General features: G+C 36.3%; 2 protein-coding genes across 3 annotated transcripts in view; both read right to left on the bottom strand.

The window, feature by feature from the left end:
* LOC124886960 (lysosomal Pro-X carboxypeptidase-like) overlaps positions 1 to 3,386 on the bottom strand; it is a 7,375-nt gene extending 3,989 nt beyond the window's left edge. Inside the window, exons 1-6 of one of the 2 annotated variants that reach the window (XM_047395887.1) lie at positions 2,910 to 3,386; positions 2,595 to 2,784; positions 2,327 to 2,460; positions 1,407 to 1,519; positions 1,187 to 1,310; positions 587 to 742 (exon numbers count right to left, since the gene is read on the bottom strand). In XM_047395887.1, coding sequence (XP_047251843.1) covers positions 587 to 742; positions 1,187 to 1,310; positions 1,407 to 1,519; positions 2,327 to 2,460; positions 2,595 to 2,784; positions 2,910 to 3,284 — 1,092 coding nt within the window. In that variant the 5' untranslated portion in view covers positions 3,285 to 3,386. The remainder of the gene's footprint in view (positions 1 to 586; positions 743 to 1,186; positions 1,311 to 1,406; positions 1,520 to 2,326; positions 2,461 to 2,594; positions 2,785 to 2,909) is intronic. The other variant, XM_047395888.1, reaches the window with a different exon arrangement.
* Positions 3,387 to 5,453: 2,067 nt separating this feature from the next.
* On the bottom strand, positions 5,454 to 9,537 carry LOC124886961 (endoglucanase 8-like). The gene is made up of 7 exons (XM_047395889.1): positions 9,263 to 9,537; positions 8,768 to 9,175; positions 7,860 to 7,952; positions 7,612 to 7,773; positions 6,403 to 6,514; positions 6,092 to 6,255; positions 5,454 to 5,992 (listed from the first exon to the last, which is right to left on the bottom strand). The coding sequence occupies exons 1-7, from the start codon at positions 9,455 to 9,457 to the stop codon at positions 5,669 to 5,671; spliced, it is 1,458 nt and encodes a 485-aa protein (XP_047251845.1). The 5' UTR covers positions 9,458 to 9,537; the 3' UTR covers positions 5,454 to 5,668.
* Positions 9,538 to 13,438: the final 3,901 nt, after the last annotated feature.

The raw sequence follows: 13,438 nt of genomic DNA, 5'->3' as shown, positions 1-13,438 counted from the left end.
GGGGGTTGGAGGAGGATCGGGTACGGAGCAGTGCGTGGAGTGGGGGTTGATGATTTTTATTTTAAAATTTTTTTAGATTTAATTAAATTAGAAATTTATTTTTATAATTATTTAAATAAAAATGCCACGTGCCGTTATTTAATTCGTCACTTTTTCATATCATCAGCGTGTGTATTACACGCATTTTATATTTTTTGCCATGTGAGCAAATTAGGCTCAATTGAAACTATTTGTGAAGGAATAAAGGGTTCAATAGGTACCTGACTTAATTGAGGTGTTTATACGGAAAAAGTGAAATAGTCCTAGCTAACTATGGTAGCATTTGCCATTATTCAACCTTAATTCATAATGCAAATGCATCGTACGCTTAATTGCAAACGCTTATTCAAAGTGCCTACTAAAAAAGAGTAGGTGACTCCTCCAAATGTACAATTGCATGTTATTCAACTAATTAATTTGACCAATTTCTCATCCAAACGTACAATTGCGTGTTATTCAACTAATTAATTTGACCAATTTCATTATAATTTTGTTATTTATGTACTCAGAAAACAAGTAGTGCTAGTAGTATGTAATAACAAAATACCTGCCAAGTCCATCCACCAAGGCCATGAGGATCAGAATGATCGTTCAGATTGAAGCAAGTGGCATTTCCAGTGTAGTTATAATATATGTTGGCAGCACCATAAACTTTCTCAAACATGTCATTTCCAGTCTTTGGATCATCAATTGCCTTGCACATCTACATTATTATATTATTCCAAATTAGTCATAAGTCTATTGTTTTGCTTTTCTTTCTAATGTAACTTCACAAATTATTGAATTTTGAAATTAGATATAGATATTGTTAATTATTGCCGCACTCGTTTCAAATTCTCTAAAAATGAATAACTAAAGTATACATACATATATATTTTCTAAAGATGTATGGATTTCACGGAAGTTACATACTACTTTTGAGTTGTCAATCAAATTGTTGAAAGAGACACAGTTAAGTGTGAGGATGGGAGGTCACTTTTCTTCTTATTGTTCAAATTTAAGCATTGGTTGGCATAAGGAATTAATAGCAAAGAAAGTGAAAAGCTGAAAGCCACAACCATAAAAATATTAGTACTAGACCATGACATAAAAATAAAAGCATTATTTAAGCAAGTTTATCATAAATTTGAATTAAAGAAATTTGTACCTCTTTGACTGGATAGGCTGGCAATGGATTAAGGAAAATTGAAGGAGTTGGATAATCAGTCATGGCTGTGTAGACAAAAGCTGTTGAGAGCCAATTTTGAAGAGAACCTTGACTAATATAATTCCTATAAATAATTTCAAACAATCTTATTATTATTATTTCCCATATTGAATACTTATTAAAATACCCCCTTTATTCTAACTTCACAAATAATTCTTACTTGCATATTCTGAATGACTTCCTGAGTTTCTCCAATCCACCGGTTGTTTTAGCCGTATCTTCAATTTGTTTCCATATTCCTTTAATTACCTTGTAACAATTCTCACTTTCACCCTGTTTTTTTTTTTTTTTTTTCAGATATAAGTCAAGAAAAAAAATAAAAGTGACAAGAAAAAAAATGAAGAGTAAAGCATCCAGTAACCCCCGAACTAATCAAATTTGCTACGACACACTTCAATTTCACGAGGTTTCTATTATTTCCTGAACTCAATTTTAGTATATTTTTGTCACCCTTTTTACATTGCACCTTTGACACGGATCCCATTTTTGTATAATAAAAGTGTCTCAGTACAAAAGGGTGACAAAAATATGCTAAAATTAAGTTCAGATGAATAATAGGACCCATGTAAAGTTGGAGTGTATCATAACAACGTTGATCATAATTTCGAGGAATACCGAATCCTTATCTCAAAAATGAATACATCAATAGTTTTGACCTAAGACATATACCTTTAGTTTACGGGGACCAAAGGTATCTTAACTCATAAGAAACTTCCAAAATATATAGTTGTCCAGCCCAAGCCCAATTTATCTAAGTAATTAATATTCTATGTATTCAATTGATGCCTTCTACACTTCAACATGCAATGTGTCATGTTATAATCCTTGTCTTCACTATTATCCTTTGTATTCACTCCCAAATTGAACAATTTTATATAAAGACACATATTTTTATTGTATTGAGTGTGTGTGTGTGGGGGGGGGGGGGGGGGGGGGGCACTCCAATCACTTGTAGATGTGAACATAGTTGTTAGGAAACGTAACACTTGAGAAAAAACTATTTGTCATCTTGCACCACATGGTATTATTCAATTAATTTTATTCGTCAAAGCTCGATATATAGAAAAAAAATAAAATTACCTTAAAGTCTTGGGTAATGATATTATTGAAGGAGTATGGGGAAGTGATATTGCCAAAATTGAGGATTGGTGCAGAAGAAGCCAAGGCTCCAATAGTCACATGTGGGTATTTTAGCCTAAACCATGCTGCCAACACTGCCACAAAATCATAATATTAGATATCCCAAACCTGGAAATATAATAAGTAATAAACAAAAAAGCTGTAATATAAATGTATTTTTTTTTAAAAAAATTTTAGAAACTATTAGGGGCAGAACATTTATACATACTTCCACCATAGGAACCTCCAAAAACAACAACAGGGGAGTCAGTGGCAGTCAAGTTATTCTTGAGATCAATGATGAGAGTTGCATAATCTGCCAATGCTTGTGTTGAACTCAAATAGCCCAATGTGCTCTTGTTTGAATATGCTGTCTCCTTGTTTCCTCCATATGGTATTGACTTCCCATAAAACCTATGCTAGAATTTATAAAGAAGAATCAATAGAAAAAATACACTAAGTTAGATTGCAAATATATAGTGGTCATGGACAACATTGATTGGGACAAGTGATCATGTACTAATATATATATATAGATATATACCTCAATGAAGACTAGGAGGGCATTAAAATGGGGAGCAATTTCAAACATGAATCCAGTATTTTGAGTAAACCATTCAATGTTTCCTTCATTGCCAGTATAGACAAAGATTGGAGCATTTTTTTTGGAACCACTCCAGTATTTATCATTCAACAAATACCTTTGTTGAAATGTTTGGTAACTTTGTGGATTATAATTGAAGTGGTCAAGAATTTGAGTGTAGTAATGTGTCTCATAACTAAGTAGCTCTTTGCCTTTAGAGGCCAAATCAGATGGCAGGTGATTATCATCAAAGGAAGAAGGGAATCTTGTTGTAATTTTGGCAAATGAGATTGAAGAAAAACATACAAGAAGGAGAAGAATTAATCTGATTTTCATTGCTTTCTACAACAAACAGAGAAAGGCAATGAGGCTTGGTTATGTATACAGTATAATATAGGGCCCAATCCAGAGTGGAAAAAGGAAGGAATCTCTCAATAGTAGTGGAGTACTATATAGTTTTGGACTTAATTAATGTAGCAATTAATATCATTGATGATATTTAACATATTAATTATTGTACCATGAATGTTGTTTGTCCTATTTTTTAGAGTATTCATTTAATCTATTATAAGTAATAACATGTGCAACTATATATCATCAATAAATGATTAAGAAGTGTAATAACATTTTTAAAGGTACAATAAATAGGAAGAAGTAGCGGGGACCCGGGCAATAGTTTTTCTTGTTGCCTTTGTTGGACTTGATTTTAGTTGGACTACTAATGTATAAAACTTTAAAAAGTAGATGTCGTTATTGTCGACAAAGTTCACATTGAAATCATCGTCTTATCATAATGTACACTTTGGTTAGTGACGGAGCGAGAATTTTCACTAAGAGGTTTACAAGTGAACATACAAATTAATTGAAGGGGTTTCAACATATACTATATATACATAATTTTTTTTTTTTTAACCATGTAAATGTAGTATAATTTTTCACCGAAGGGGGTTCGGATGAACCCCCTATGTAAAGGGTAGCTCCGTCCCTGACTTTGATTTTTATGTTTTCCAATTTTACTTATAGTCAGAGGCAGATTCAGGATGTGGAAGCTCTGAATGTCATGTTGCTTTGAACAATAACGTATACAATATTTAAAAAGTGAAGTCAATATTCAAAGAGTAATACTATAATTAATTCCCTATTAATAAGCAATGTTGATATAGTGTAAAGCCTAGCCTAGTTGGTGTTGTCAAGGTTTTTGTTAGAAGAGGTAAATGTTCTATTCTGCCAAGTCACAACTTTCTTAAAGAGAAAGCAGAAAATAGTGCTAAAATCATTCTAAAAAGGTCTTCAACGGGAGTCGAACTTGCGTTGCTGGGAAATCCTGTTCTTGAACCGCTGGCACCACTATCTCCCTTGTTACTACAAAGTTTCAATCGAGAAGTTCGAATACCGTGGCATCCCAATCCTTCTACATAGATTCGTCCCTGCTTGTAGTTCTAATATTAATTATATAATGGAGAACCAATTTTTTCAAAACAGTATATTTCGTCCTTTCAGCCTCATATAACAATTATCGGAAAATATTATCGGGTTGGTCCATCCAAAAGCATGAATTTTGTTTTACCTCTTTTAAGAACTCTCATATTTTCGCTTCTTGATAGCTTTAACTTACAAATTTAAGATTAAAATTTGAATAATGCTTCCCGTAATCACTTATTAACATTATATTTGTCTTGTCTTGTTGATTTTTTTTCATAGTTAATATATCTTATTACTATCCACTGCTAATGCGAGTCTAACACTAACTAATCTTGCAGCTTATGAAAAGGTAGGTAGAGAAACAAATCTTACCGTAATATTTATGTTCAACTTATTTTGTCTCATTTTAAACTACAGACTAGATAATGAGGTAAAAAAAAATCTAACATTATTTACAACCAGGGGAGTCCATATATATATAATATTTGAACGCGAATTAATTGATTTTGAAGAAGCTAATTAATTAAAAGAATGGATATACCTCAATGAAGAGCAAAAGAGCCTTAAAACGGGGGGCTAAATCAAACATGAAACCAATGTTTCGAATAATAAATTCAATATCTGCTTCACCTCCGATATATACAAATATAGGAGCATTGTTCTTGGTTCCACCCCAATATTCATCATTCAACAGATACCTTTGTTGGAAAGTCTGATAACTTTGTGGATTATAGTTGAAATGGTCAAGAATTTGAGTGAAATGTTTTGTCTCATAATTAAGCTCCCTCTTTTTAGAGTATTGATGATCTTCAGGTCGAACAGAACAACATAAAAGAAAGAGAGGAAAATAGAAAAATATTAATTTGGTTTTCATGGTGAACAAACAAGTGGAGGGGTAATTCTTCTTGTTGCCGTTAATTGGATACTGGAGCTATATCAACGTTATCAGCTCTAAATGAAAAAAAACAAATAACGAATTATCTGCCTATCTGATGTCCCAAGACAAACTGATAAAATTAGATGTTTTTAATCAGTAAATTTTAAATTATTTAGATTTAATTTGGAGATATTTGGAGGCAAACATGGAGAAGACAAAAGTGACATTTTTTTTTGTATATTAATATATAGTTGGCATTAATATGGTGAAAATATATAAGTGGGTAGTACACATTGTTCATTGATTAGAATGTTGGAGAATAATAAAATAGAGAGGGTGGCCTTTGCACACCACTACATTCTCTCTTTACAATAATTAATTCATAGGAGCAGACCATGGATGTTGTGTTGTGAGGAATATATCAAGAATGGGCTGAAAAGTAAGCCAAAAGGCCCACCAATGGAGCATTAACATAAGTAGTGGGCTCAGATTCTTGAAAGAAAGACCTGGCGTCTGGGAAGGAATCAGTGAGATTCGGCCCACCAACAACAGCACCAATCAATCGATTTGGATTTGGATTTGGTGAAAAGAAATATCGTGATCCTTCTTTGCACCCAATACGAGCTGAGTGGGCTGCCATTGATGGTAAAGAGCTGCCTCTGTGGTGAATTCTTAATGGGTAATGTGGACCATACCCCACCATGTATGACATTCTTTGAGGATTATCTCCCAAGATGTAATCCACCTGCATGCATGCAATGCAATTAATTATACTATATTATTCTTTAATTTCTTCTTTCAAATATAGTGAGTAACAGTATTGGGTGTTAAAAGTAAAGTATACCTGACGTTTTGCAATGTGTTTGAGGAGAGCAGGGGTGGCTGACATGGAACCACATGGCACGACATGATTGGCATGGCTGAGATAATTAGAGTAAGCCAAGAATAGGAAGGACAAGGATGTCACATGTTGCATGTTACAAACTCCAGGTTTGACAATGAGTCCACCTTCTCACACAACAACAACAAAATGACAAATTAACATTATGATCAATTATATTACTACTCAAATAAATGGTTATTAACATGCATTCACTATTCCCAAGTGCTTGCTTTACATTAATTAAGAATGTATATAAAACATTTCCTTATTACCCGGAGAATATTGGACTTGGGGATGAGCAATTCCAGGTAGTATTGAACATATGAAGGCATCTGCATTTACTTGAAAGGATTTAAGATCTGGTGCTCTTCCCATCAAAACCTCCTGTAAAAATAAAATTTTTGGTTTTCACACAAGTATATGATCAAATATGTTGGATTTCCTATTACAACTTGTTGAGATTAGGTATAATAATATACTCTATCTGATAAGGAGAATCTAAGCGCCAAAGTGACTTAGCTTGTCAGATTATGTATGGTGTGGGGAAAAAATTCAGATAAAATATTAGTACTACTAAATGAGTGAAGAAGAAAATCTTTACAACTACTACTACAATGGTACGTCGTAATCACACTTTAATCGAGGGACACAGTTGCCACTTGTATCATAACTCAACTCTGTCTTTCTCTATGTATTACTCCATATGTATAGATAAGCAACTGCCTTTTTGCACATGCTTACCATCAGTAAAGTCACTTCTCTCTTACCTTTACTCGAAAGACTATTGCCAAGCTCTTTTTTTTTTTTGTCTCTTTTTAATTTTATATCTTTTTTCTTCTATATATACTTCACATGGAGCACTTTTATAGCTTTCACCTTTTCTTTTTGTAAGCATTCATTTTTTCCATTGAAGTATTTATATCGGTGCAAGTATTTCAGTATGCAAATAAGTTAAGCTCAGATGTCACACACATGGAGCCCATGACCTAAACTCTTACCATGTGAAATAATTACACCACACTTGCTGATGATGATTAGAGTAGTTACGTTGCTCCTATTAATTATATCAGTAATAATTTCAAACAAGAGATGGAGTGCCGGGCCCACCAAATGGAGATCCTGATATTGATAACCGTATATATCTACAGCATGTGATTGGCAGATTACTGAACAAGTCAAGAATATATAACTATCTAAGTCATAAAAAAGACAAGGACGGATGTTATCATAAGCAGCCACAAGTGTATGAGGAAAAACGAATGCAATGAAGTATTCCCTTGTCTCAAAATATTGCCTTAATTTTCATTTGTCTACATACCTCTTAGTTTTAGAATAATTATTACTAAGGGTAAAGTTAGAAAAAAGTAGCTAATTATTCTTGATCTTTTAAATATGTCAACCGTTTTGAGACAAAATTTCTTTTAGCATACATGCATGCCAACTATTCTTGATCTTTTAAATAGTAATGTCTCTTTACTAACCTTGGAAATGAGGACATTAATCCCAGCGTGTTTATTATCCCAACCAAATTCATTAATGGTGTCTCCAGCTCTTAAAATAACCTCATTTTTCACTATGTACTCTCTATATTGCCTCCTCCTTGTTGCTTTGTGAAGCCACGCTGCACCCCAAAGCAATTCGTCCTGTGATCATCCATATATTTTTATCAACATTGATTAATTAATTACACAATTAATTCTTTCCTTATTTAAAGAAAGTTACTAATAACCTGGTATCCATTAAAGTCACAGTAGAAAGGGCAAACCGCAGAGTGCAAGCTGGAGCTGTATGCACCTCTGTGCCTGTTGGCAAACTCGAAAACCTACAAAAACACCGTTATAATACAACGGTTATATATTTCTTTTTTGCCTTTTTCTGCTGGGTTGATAGTGACATTTAGAATACTGTGGCGAAGCCATTAACAAACTATTTTTGTGACTACATATTATTTACATAAAAATATTCATCAAATTCAAAATCAATCAATCTCCATATTTTCAAAAGCAAGAATTTGTTTACAATTAATAATTTCCCACAAGTCTTCTTCACACCATCTATTCACACTAGTGACTTAGTTTTAGTTTCCCCAAAAAAGGAAATGCTACTATTACATATGCCAAATTCTTGGGAGGAGTCAACAAACTTATTTAATGACAAATCAGTATCCAGAAAAGGACACAAACACAACACTTCTCAAAGCATTTCACTTTTTAGACTTTAGAGAATGAATCAACCCTTGATGGACACCCATCCTGGATTTGCTAAAATACTACATTCTTAAAACATTATGTTACTTGCTAATTACACCCAATAGTGTGGAACTGTACAGTCTCACGCATATCACCAGTCCTTTTTTTTTTTAATTTCATATTATATGACTTTTGTTGACTATACATAATTCTTAAGAAAACTTTTTTTAATAGTGTATTTTATATGCAAAGATATATAAGTTGATAATGTGTTTCATTTGAACTACTAATATAAGGTGTTACAAAATAACAGTATTAACCTTATATGCAATAATTGAACATAGTTACCGTTAGTGCATAGTGGTACAAAGATTTGATTCCTTTATTTGCAAACAAGTGAAGTAGTAATTATTCCAAAAGATATAGGGTCCCACCCGTGGTCACTTACTTTAACGGCACGATCAAGTAGGAGATTGGAGTAAGAAGCGTCGAGTGAGCGGAAGACAATGGAGGCAGCAGCCAATGCAGCAGCTATCTCACCGGCAACATCTGATCCAGGATGGTTCTGGTCAATCTTGTACACAGTTCTCAAAGTGTCCATATCTTCTGGCCTCTCCCAACAGCTATGGTCAGAAAATGGATCACCTACTTGCACGTATACGACACCTTCCTTCGCCGTTGCTTTTAATAGGAAATCTGTTGCCCATTTCACTGCCTTCACAGCGTTGCCAAGCTCACTTCCCATGTTCCTTTTGAAGTCTATTATGCTCCATGACAACAATGTCGCTGTGAACGCCATTGGGAACACAAATTTCACGTTGTCTCCCGCATCATAGTAGCCTCCCGCTAAGTCCACCTGTTTGTTTGTTCAATTAACATACATTACGTTACTTGAAATTAATTACTACGTACTATATATAGACTAGCAATATTAATTACTTACTCCGGCGGAAGCACCATCATGCAGTGCGGAGTCTCTACGCCACTTGATACGTTGGTCAGGGGGAAGCTTACCGGAGCGTTGGCCTTCGTAGAAGAGGATGCTTTTTCGAAGGGCGTCATGGTAGTCATGGCCACCGCCGGAGGAGTGGCGGATGGATATTAGGAGCAGAAGGAGGAAAATGTGTTTTGGCGCCATATATGTATTTGGTTGCTCGAGACACTACTAGCTCACAACTCACAAGTAGTAGTGTTAGTAGCAAGTATAATAAAGAAGTATATATAATAAGACCGTTTTATATAGGATGCGGGGATCGGATAGGATAGGTGGGGAAGTGAGAAAAAGTGTCATTGGATTCCTGGGGCTACACCACTAGGGTCATTACACGTGGTGGAATTTCATTGGATGGGGTTGGAAAAACGATAAACACAGTTTTGACCGTTTTCTAGCGCAGGACCGGGTTAATTAGGTATGGAGTTTGAGTTCTCTTTTTTCCTTTTTAGCTTTACTAAGCTAGCTAGCGAGATTAACGGAGATTTTAATCATGGAATGCCTGCGCACAAATGCTCAAATAGGCTATACGGTATTAGTTATTGAGTACAATTTTGTGTACACATGATATCTCTTTCATCTTATACACATGTTAAAAGGGTCGTTGGCCTAGTTCGTAATAAAGGTTTTGAGCACTCCTCACCTCATAACTAATTTCTGAGGTTGAATTAGGTTCGATGTTCATTTCTTTATCATAGTTTAACAAAGTCAGACTCAATCATTTCATTTGTTTTCGATGTTGAGTCTCACATCTTATATTATCCACGCTCCAGATGTACAGTCCTAAGTGTACGGGGATGTTGAAATCCCACATCTATGAGTTAAAGGGCCTTTAATCTTCACCTCATGTGCTAGCTTTGAGGTTGAATTAGGTCCAATGTCCATTACTTTATCCATTTCCTTACAGGATCTACGTTGTTTGTTGCCAATTACATCAAATTTAAAGAGAAGTGATTAACAGTAATCTTCTTTTATTAATAACTTTTCGTTTTAAACGACAATTTGATCCAGAGTAGAAGAGTATTGGAGGATGGGCAGGTACATACATAATTGAGACGGCGTGAGTTGTGACAGAAATGAATGGGGTGACTCACCGTCATTTGATGGGGAACACATGGAACTTCTGAAATGGGTCCCCCAACTATCTTTGATGGAATAAGTTTCGCCATTGATTCTGTGGAAAAATGACTTCTCTCTCTTACTTATCCTTTACGTGAGGCATGGTTTATAAGTAGCGGTGGAAAGCAGTAAATTATTACGTCTATTCATTTTTATTTGTTTGCTATTTAAAATGAGTTATTTAATATTTTTTATTTAATTTGAAAAATGTAAAAGATGATTTATTATTTTATATCTAATTGTAAAGTTATTTTTAGATAATTTGTAATTAATAAAGAGGGTATAATAAGACTTATCTTTTTATTTATTGTTGTTCTAAAGGTGGTCCAGTCCTTCATTTTTGCCTTCAAAAAGAGAAAGGAAAATGTGACAAAGGTTGTCTTAATTTAAATAGGAAAAAACAATACTTCTATCAAAGTTCATTTATTTTAATTTATTTATCTTGATATGAAAATTTTAAAAATAAAGAAAAAATTAATGTTGTGATTATATACATGTCGCTGAAAATATAGAAAATATATCAAAATATGTTTTTCATCTTATAATGTTAAAAATATTGTGTGAAAAATTAAAATTAAAGATTTTAAGAAAAGAAAAAATAAAAATATTATTTTTAAAAGATATTTAAAAACGTAAGATAACGTTACAAAGGAAGCCTAGGGAGAGAGTAGAGAGCATGAATAGAGACGTACAAAACCAAAATGATTTGGACCAAGAAACAAAGGGACCGACCGAGTCTCGAGCCGCGAAATTTTAGGGAATTATCCTAAAAATTTGGTCCCCCTTTAGAGTGCTCTTTGAATTCTCATAATCATAATTATGTTACAAGTTTAAGCATAATAAATTATAAGGTTAATTTCGGCTAGCTTCGTTCGTAATATTTGCCTTAACACTACTACTGAGGAATATCTGCCTTAGTACATTTATTTTTACCTATCCTATTTTGCCTTCACGCATTCATTAAACATAAAAATAATTAATATGATTATTTTAACTCAATATCTCGATAAATTAACGTTTCGCTCGAAAATTATATGATTATTTGATTAAAAAATGGCTCGTTTGGGTCGTTTCGCCCGTTCGACCACCTTAACGGCACCACCAACCCCGCCAGTCCACACTCCATGCTCCTAAGCTTGTCTGGGAGCCTCCGGTCGATTTTTGGCTAAAAATATGCAATAGCCTCGGGCCCACCCCTGGAACCGTCGCCTATAGCACACTGATTAGGACGGTTCGCGACGTTTAGCCCATCCTCTGGCCCACCCCTGGAACCATCCCCAACCTTCCTGGCATGCCCTGTTTGATTTTCGACCCGCAGCATACCCGGACCCCGAGCCCACCCCTGAAACCGTGGGCTATAGTACACCGATTTGGCCCGAAAATGCCTCGTTCGCGATGTTTCGCTTGTTTGTCCACCCAAATGGCCACGAAAATTTAAATGAACCATACTGGGATGGTCCCCACCAGGCACGCCTCGGTCGATTTTCAGCCAACAACACACTCGAACCCTGGGCCGACCCCCAAAATCGGGGGTTATAGCACACCGATTTGGCACGAAAATGCCCCATTCATGCCGTTTCTCCCGTTTGTCCACCCAAATGGCAACAAAAATTTAAACGGACCATATTGGGACGATCCCAAACCTTCCTGGCACACCTCGATCGATTTTTGACCCATAACATGCTTGAAACCCGAGCTCTCCCTAAAAATCGTGGGCTATAGCGCACCGATTTGGCCCAAAAGTGCCCCATTCGTGCCGTTTCGCCCGTTTATCCACCCAAATGGCAACGAAAATTTAAAATGACCATATTATGATGATCCCCAACCTCGTTGGTCTGCCTTAGTCAATTTTCGGCCAACAGCACGCTCGAAACCCGGGCCAACAACCAAAATCGTAGGTTATAGCACATCGATTTAGCCTGAAAATGCCCCGTTCGCGCTTTTTTGCCTGTTTGTCCACCCAAATAGCCACAAAAATTTAAACGGACCACACTAGGATGATCCCCAACCTCTCTGGCATGCCCCGATCGATTTTCGGCCCAAAGCATGCTGGGACCCCGGGCCCACTCCTAAAATCGTGGGCTATAGCACATGGATTTAGCTAGATAATGCCCCGTACGCGTCGTCTCGCCAATTTGTCTACACAAATTGCCACGAAAATTTAAACGGACCACATGGGGACGATCCCCAAGCTCCTTGGCACGCCTCGATCGATTTTTGGCCCACAGCACGCCCGAACATCGGGCCCACCCTTGAAATCGTAGGCTATATAGCACACCGATTTGTCCCAAAAATGCCTCGTTCACGTCATTTCGCCCGTTAGTCCATCCATTTGGCCACAAAAATTTAAACGGACCATACTGGGACGATCCCCAACCTCCCTGGCATGCCCCGATTGATTTTTGTCCCATAGCACGCCCGGATCCTGGGTCCACCCTCGAAATCATGGGCAATAGCACATCAATTTGGCCCGAAAATGCCCCGTTCGCATTGTTTCGCCCGTTTGTCTACCCAAATGGCCATAAAAATTTAAACGAACCACACTGGGACGATTCTCTACCTCCCTGGCATGCCCCGATCGATTTTTGGCCTACAACGTGCCTGGACCCTGGGCCGACCCTCGAAATCGTGGGCTATTGCACACCAATTTGGCACGAAAATGCCCCGTTCTTGTAGCACCGCTCGTTTGTCTACCTAAATGGCCACAAAAATTTAAACAGACCATACTGGGACTATCCCCAACCTCCCTGGCTCGCTTTGATTGATTTTTGGCCCACAGAACGCTCGGATCCTGAGCCCACCCCCTAAATCGTGGGCTATAGCACACCGATTTAGCCAGAAAATGCCCAGTTCACGCCGTTTCTCCAATTTATCCACCCAAATGGCCACAAAAATTTAAACAGACCATACTTGGACGATCCCCAACCTCCCTGGCATTCCCCGATCGATTTTCAGCCTACAGCACGCCCGAACCCCGAGCACAAGCCCAAAATCGTGGGCTATAGCATA

The sequence above is a fragment of the Capsicum annuum genome, chromosome 9 (assembly GCF_002878395.1).
Source record: "Capsicum annuum cultivar UCD-10X-F1 chromosome 9, UCD10Xv1.1, whole genome shotgun sequence".
NCBI classification, from domain to species: Eukaryota; Viridiplantae; Streptophyta; class Magnoliopsida; order Solanales; family Solanaceae; genus Capsicum; species Capsicum annuum.
Note: the sequence above shows the minus strand (reverse complement) of the source record. Positions and strands in the feature narration are given on the sequence as shown.

What these genes read in the sequence shown, in the direction of transcription:
- LOC124886961 (XM_047395889.1), bottom strand. Translation starts at nt 9,457, where the DNA reads ATGGCGCCAAAACACATTTTCCTCCTTCTGCTCCTAATATCCATCCGC. An exon ending in ATGATGGTGCTTCCGCCGGA is followed by an intron (nt 9,176 to 9,262) that starts GTAAGTAATTAA and finishes ACAAACAAACAG; the next exon opens with GTGGACTTAGCGGGAGGCTA. An exon ending in TACTTGATCGTGCCGTTAAA is followed by an intron (nt 7,953 to 8,767) that starts GTAAGTGACCAC and finishes GTGTTTTTGTAG; the next exon opens with GTTTTCGAGTTTGCCAACAG.